At 50.3% G+C, this 7,229-nt stretch overlaps 1 protein-coding gene across 1 annotated transcript; it reads right to left on the bottom strand.

Moving 5' to 3' along the window:
• Positions 1–5,885: 5,885 nt before the first annotated feature.
• On the bottom strand, positions 5,886–6,110 carry LOC101840086 (60S ribosomal protein L38-like). Its single transcript, XM_040729705.1, has one exon. It carries the CDS (start codon positions 6,093–6,095, stop codon positions 5,886–5,888), a length of 210 nt encoding a protein of 69 aa, XP_040585639.1. The 5' UTR covers positions 6,096–6,110.
• Between the last annotated feature and the right edge of the window lie 1,119 nt (positions 6,111–7,229).

Below are 7,229 nucleotides of genomic sequence, written 5' to 3'. Positions count from 1 at the left end.
GCCTAGCCCCAAACAAGGACACTTGCTTTGCTGTAGGATGGAGAAGCAGAATAGCCGGGTCCCCTCTTCTCTGCCTGGCGTAGGTAGGGTCCAAAGGACTGCAGTGAGTACAAACACCACTCAGCCTCACTGTCCTGCTTCTCCACTGCCATCTTTGAAGAAGGGGACACCTGAACAAGGAGTGGACGGGACCCTCAAGCAAAGAATGTGAGCCTGGGATTCTGACTCACGGGTCTCTCCGGTCAATCCCTGTGTTGCTCCTCAAGCATGCTCTGTGCACACGCAATCCTATCACCTTTCTCAAACCCACTGTAAGGCATTTCCTATTCCAGCCCCCAAACTCCCTAGCAAGCTGTTAGGGCATAATTCTAAACCATTCTCCCCTCAGCTATGGTCACGGTTTATGCGACTGTTGGCTGCACCATCACAACCTCTTTGACAATTTGTGGTGTTCTCTCCCATTCTTCCTAGGCCCCGGTTTGATCTTTCGGGTCTCAGCCCCCCTGGTCTTCTCCCCATGGTGTCTCCAGCTCTGTGCTAACACACATTGCCTCCTCAAGTCTTCAATGACTCTCCATGGCTAGCAGAGGTCTGTGTTCTTCACTAGGTACCTAACGCCCACGATTCTTCTCACTTAATTACATGAGGATCTCCCTTGCAGCAGACGACCCCTGTGTCTGGTCTTCATTTGAGTGGCTTTGGACACTGGGCCCGTCCTGCCTTCCTTTCTCCTCCTTCCTCCTGAGTCCCTGATCCTTCCCCAGGTTCCTGGCTTGTGTGTATGTGACTGTGTCCTCCCTGTGCCCCTTGCTGGTGACTATTTCAGAATATTAGCCATTTTTCCTTCAGCAAGGAAGGCAGTGAGTGTTCTTGAGTAGAACACTAACCAGTGGTCTGTACTGGCTCTGGTGAGGTTATAGACATACACAATTTCATTTAGGCCTCAGCTAAGAGAGGTAACCTACCCCACTTCACAGACAGGAATCCACGGCTCAGAAAGATGTGTGATATGACTTCTTTGGCAGAGTCCATTGAAGCTGCCCTCCACTGTACAGGGTCAGTTCCTGGGATGGGAGGACTCCCTGGAAACACATCTGTTATCAGTTTTATTTAAAGGGCCCTTGAGTTTCAAAGCAGCTGGCAAGACACACTCCCGTGATCACTAATTCATATTTGTCCTACCTCTCAGGCCCCGGCCTCGAAGGCCCACCATGAATCAGGGCCCCAGGTTCATGGCTGAGCAGGTCTGCATAATTTCCTGAATGTCACCAAACCCATCTGTCATCCCCTCAGCTTCCCAAATGCCATCCCTGGAGTACTCAGGAGGCACTGAGCCATATGGCCAGGGAGCCCCACTGTGAAATCCCGTTACTGCTTTCAGCTAATTAGCTTTAAAGCAAGCAAAGTAATTAGGAAGGGGCTGTGGGAAGCACACCACAGGAAGGGCTCTGAACTTCCTGTTTCCTCCCCACTGAGACCTCATGTCTACAAACACCTCCCTTCTCACCCAGGGCCTCCCTGTGCGGAGACAGAGGGATACTCAGAGAAACATCTCCACTCCCACATGCAGATAACAGTTACAGGATTTTGTTCTGACATACTCACTTTTTTTCTCTGCTTCTGTCCTCTCTTTTGTCCCCCAGGCAGGGGCAGCTCACCTCACTGATACGGATGGGGTGGAATATGACAAAGGAGAGGGAGGGAGTTAGGAGCAGGGTGGACCCCTCGCCATAGGCCCAGTGTTTCCTCCCTTGGCCAGCAGCAGTATAGTATATCAAAAACGACCCTAAGCTCCCCCCAGAACAGAAATGATGGATGAAAATAAAGCTGAGAAGAGGGTAAAGGTATCTCTCTCTACTCTACAGCTCCTGAGGTGGTGTTAGACCACAGACTGAAGGTCCAGCTAACTGTCCAGGGAAAAAAGATTTTGTTCCAGAAATGCAAAGGCTTCATTTGAGATCAAAGGTGGGGGCTGGGGAGATGACTTGGTAGGTAAGGATGCTTGTTGAGCAAGCAAGAGGACCTGAAGTCAAACTCTGGGGCCCAGTGCTGTAAACCCAGCACTGGAGTCGGGGGAGCAGACACAGACTGCTGGGGCCTGCCGGTTAGCCAGTCTAGCTTCAGGTTTGATAAGACGTACTGTCTGAAGGAATAAGGCAAAGACCAATAAAGCAGGACATCCAGTGTCCTCCCACTTTTAAGAGTGCGTGGGCATGCACACATGTGCTCTCTCTGTCTCTCTCTGTCTCTGTCTCTGTCTCTGTCTCTCTCTCTCTCTCTCTCTCTCTCTCTCTCACACACACACACACACACACACACAAACACACAAAGTGTGGCCATATCAGCTGTGCACCCAAGTTCTGGGTTTGCATTTCAAGACCCCAGTGAACCTAGTGCAGGGCCACCATTTTGTATCTACTCTCTGGCCTCCCAGCAGCCAACAGAGGAAGACATGGAAGACATTACTGACTCATTTCAGAGGTGGCCAGAGATGAGGTCATAATGAGGTCATTGAGAAAAGAAATAGGCACATTGACTCTGAGACTGAGCTGGGATTAGGCCAAGGACCCCCATCTTCCCAGAAGGCCACATTGGCAGAGCCAGAGCTGCCTGCAATGGACACAGGCACAGAGCCTCCAGTGTTGCCGGAGTAATGGGAGTACTGTAACAGTGGTGCGAGAGAGACCTTGGTGACTGGCAGAACAAACATGCCAGGCAGACACAGACAGAGGTGACTTGGAAAGTTGTATTTGGGGACCGGAGTGGGAAAGGGAAGGGAGAGAAGGGAGAAAGAAAGACAGACAGAGACAGAGAGACAGAGAGACAGTGACCTGCCTCCTCAGAGAAAGAGAGAGTAGAAGTGGGCAGAGTTTGTCCCTTAAAGGGACCTTTGCAACTGCATACAGAGGCAGGGTACTGCTCACCATGAGCAGAGGTGGCACACTTTGCCAGGTCCCCAAGGGGCGGGACCAGGCTTGCCTGGATTACAACATTCCTCCCTTCTTTTTTTATTAAAAAGGTGAGGAGTTAGGCATGGCAGGTTAGGGAATGAGGGTGTTGAGTTCTGAAGACTGCTTCCTGACTATCTTTAGGGGACCTGAGAAAGTTGGGGTATTGCCATGTCCTGGGGTAGCAGGTGGTTTCATTGTGGCCCAGACTCTAAGGAACTCTCTGGCACCTCTTAGACCTGGCAAGATGTTGGCAGAGCAGAGGACAAAGTTAAGTTTAGGGAATTTTTTTCCCTTAGGTCCTGGTGATTGAAAGGGAGGGTGTCAGGACCAGGGAAAGGTGAGGAGGCTTGAGCGGCTCGGGGCCTGGTAATTGAGGGGGGGATGCATCTGACCTGTTTGAGATGAATCCTCCAATTTGACTCCCAGGAACTTACAAGAATTCTTCCGGTTTGTGAAAAGACACATTAGCACCATGGAAGAACTTTTTATACTAAGGACACCTATCCTACTGGTCCTGATAGCCTATCGCTAGCTAGAATCCCATGACGCCACAGAGGGCCAGTGTGCACGAGGGCAGGCAGAGGTGGCATTCCACCTGTTCTCCAGCAGGTGTGCAGGAACCTGGGGCAAAGTGCCGAGGTCCAGGCAGTAGGGGCCTAGCGATAAGGGACAGGAAGGAGGGAGCTGCCTCAGTGGGCAGGGCAGGACCCCATCCGATTTGTCCTTGGCATGGGGTATCTATTCAGGAGACCCTGGACTAGGGAGACTGAGCTCTGGAGGTGACTTGTAAGGTGCCTCCCACTGCAGGCAGGCTTTTAAAATGGTTCACATAACCTGCAAAACAGGAAACATAGTATTTAGCTAAATGGACAGTGATAAAACCTACCAAAAATGTTTCTCTATAATTCAGGTGGAGCCAAGCCAACACACTACCAGAAAAAATAACCAGCCCAAGAGCAAGGGATCTGAGCTGGATCAGAATTTCCCAGTGTCGGTTTCCTGGGGCTCTACAGAGGAGGGGGCTGATGTCATACATCATGCAATCCAACATCCCTCACATCTCCTGGAAGTACTGCTGTCCCCAAGCCTCATCCTTCCAGAAGTATCCAAATCTTTCTCTCTCTTCATTATTTTCACCCAAACTCAACACCCTGCCCAGCCCTGTCTTCTCGTGCTTGCCCTGCCCACCCCTGTGAGCACATCAGCAGAGCACACTCTCTCAGGCCAACCCGTGTCCTCCCCGCTACCCTTCAGTTCCCCTCAAATGGACCGGTTTGGCCTCTCTCAGCTTCTTCTCTGCCCCCTTTCACCACACAACAGTACCTAGGAGGCCAAGAACTGCAAGCAAGGGACCCTCCTTTTGCTGAAGGAGGAGGGGCGGTGACACATATTTGTTTGTGATTTTCTTTTTTTTCCACACTTGTTTACACAAGTAGTGAAAAGTTTCCACACCCCGATAAGTCTCTCCACCGATGTAGCAATCCAAATCAGACCAAATCAAACTGAATTACAAAAAGCCCACATTTAATGGATATAACACTCCTGGATAGCTTTCCAGCCCCCAGAGAGGACATGGGAAAGAGAGACTGGAAAACCACAGAGTCTGTTTTCTTTTTTTTTTTTCTTTTTTTTTTTTTCTTTTTCTTTTTCTTTTTTTTTTTTTTTTGGTTTTTCGAGACAGGGTTTCTCTGTAGCTTTGGAGGCTGTCCTGGCACTCACTTTGTAGACCAGGCTGGCCTCGAACTCACAGAGATCTGCCTCCTGAGTGCTGGGATTAAAGGCGTGCGCCACCAACGCCCGGCCAGAGTCTGTTTTCTGGGGGAAAGTTTAAATACCTTGTGGGAGTGGTCTTGAGCATCTCTGGGGAAGGGGTCATTATTTGGCTGGCTTTCTGAGATGCAGCAGGGTTTGGAGGGATATAGGGGAAGGGGGCTTGGGTGGAACTTCCACCACAACATTCCAGACTCTTTGGGTCTATGGATGCCAGGGGCTGGGGTGAAGCTTCCACCATAGCAGGCAGTACAGAGCTCCTGTGCTAGAAACAGGACAGAGCCCAGTGCCCATGAGCCTAGGCAAGGGGAGCCCAATTGGCTCTGCAATTGATCTGAAAGACTAAACCCCTGGTGAGCACCTGTGTCCCACCCTTCGGTCACCCCTGCCTCGTCCTCTGCATCCCTCCATTGCACAGGCCACCCTGCCCTCAGCTGCCTAGGGAAGCTAGGACTTGAGGCCTTCAGGAGTCTCTCTCATGAGCAGGTCTGCTCCATCTGGCTCAGAGAGACAAGCCAGTAAGCTAACATGGACAGGGCGGGGCTGGCCCTCAGCAGTTCCAGAACCTTACCTTACCTAGCTCCAGGCACCTGGCCCTTGGCCAGTGCACTCACTCCTACTACAGCACAGGGGTCAGGAGGAGGGCTGAGGGTCGTCCATGCAGCCCACATCTGCTTTAAGATGGGGGTGTTGAAGCCCCAAGAGAATCAGACACCTTCATGATAGCTCACAGCTTTGACAGGAGCTCCTGAAAGCCAGGCCTCCTAGGTCTAGGCTGGTGTCTTCTACATGACACAGGGATGAAATCATTCCTAAACTAGTGGAGGGCAGATGGTCTGTGTTGTGGAAATGAATGAAATTGAAAATGCAAATTCTGGATCCTCTATGGTTATTTGCATTTTAAATGAAACACAAACATCAGAACATCTTTCTGTCTCGGGCAAAGCCATAGAGACACTGCCTTGGGGAGGGGACTGGGAGTGACACTACACGGGTTTGGATTTCTTTTGAAATAGTGAGAAGGTTCTGGAGCTAGATGGGGTGATGGCTGCCCAGCGTGGAACATCAGTGGAGTCTACACTGACATGAGTAAACTAGCAAGCTTTGTGTGTATTTTTTTTTTAACTTTTTAGGGTTTTCAATAGTCAAATGCAGGGGTCTGGTTCATTTCAGCTCCTCTACTGCCAAACCAGGGGGCAGGGACTGTTTCAACTTCTCAGCCTTCTCTTTGTCTGTGATGACAAAGGTGTAAAGGTACCTGCATTCAGCCTTGAACTTGATATTATCCTTGTTCTTCTTGATCTTGACAGACTTGGCATCCTTCTGCTGGGATGTGAGCAGAAAGTCCTTGATCACCTCGATTTTCCGAGGCATGGTGATGGGCGCTCAGCGCTGGAGACCACACAGCAGCAAGAAAGGAAGGGAAAAAGAATTGTATTTTACCACAATTAAAAAACGTTGTTGAGCCAAGCTTAATGGTGCATACCTGTAATCCCCTGCACTTGAGAGGCCGAGGCAAGAGGATCCTGAGTCTGAGGTCAGCTGTGGCTACATGGTAAATCCCCAAATGTTCTAGGCCATCCAGTGAGATCCCACTTCACAAACCAACCAGCTGATCATCAAACAAACCCTGCCTGACTTAAACACCCCCACTCCAAGTGAGAGGAAAGGTCAATTTGCTATGTCTTGTTCTTCCTTTCCTTCCTGTCCTCACCAGACCTAGCCTGGAGCTCCAGGTCTAAGGAAGGAACCCTACCACTACACAGGACAAGTACTAAACCAGCCATTCGGGAGTAATGTGCTAAGAAACAACAAAGCAAAATGCCTCAAAGTTTCTGAGAGAGGGGAAGGGGTCCCAGATCAAACTGCTGTTCTATGGCAATAGCTCATAAGATAGGTGCCATTGTCACAGTTCCAGGGAGCAGGAATCAGCAGGGTTGCCAGCCTCTGAAGCTCCCCTGCACCCCTGTCTTTCCCTGCCTCTCTTCCCTGTGAAAGAACTCCTCCAACCTGTGCCACCCCCCACCCCAAGCCTTGCTTTTCTTCATTCTCTTAGTTAGAAGAACATGGAACATGGGGCCAGGATGCTTTGCAAGTATTTACCTGCTTTCTCTAAGGGTTTTAACACCAGGCGACTTCCTACCTGTTTAGTCTTAAAATGGTTATCATCATCATCATCATCATCATCATCATCATCATTGCTTTTAGAAGCAGAGACGGGGTTTCTTCTCCACTACCCCTGGTGAGTTGCTGGCAGGTCTGACACTGCAGACAGTACTGGGGCAGGCGGTGCTTACTGGGGACAGGAGGGCTCAAAGCTGGCAGAAGTTCCTGCCCATTTCCAGAGCCTGATTCTCTTGTAGATGTTAGATGTGTAATGTAAGGTGTGTCTAGAACACAGGGCAATGTCAAGAGCCAGCTGGGAGAGCCACCACAAACAGCCAGAGATTGTCCACCCGTGGGGGACATTCCAGTCATCAACCAGCTCCTTCCTACTCCCTCCTCCCC

This window comes from Mesocricetus auratus, unplaced genomic scaffold, assembly GCF_017639785.1.
Source record: "Mesocricetus auratus isolate SY011 unplaced genomic scaffold, BCM_Maur_2.0 Super-Scaffold_100022, whole genome shotgun sequence".
Taxonomy (NCBI): Eukaryota; Metazoa; Chordata; class Mammalia; order Rodentia; family Cricetidae; genus Mesocricetus; species Mesocricetus auratus.
The sequence above is the reverse complement of the archived record's forward strand: the minus strand, read 5'-3'. Positions and strand labels throughout refer to the sequence as shown.

Coding starts and splice junctions, on each gene's coding strand:
- LOC101840086 (XM_040729705.1), bottom strand. CDS start 6,095: ATGCCTCGGAAAATCGAGGTGATCAAGGACTTTCTGCTCACATCCCAG.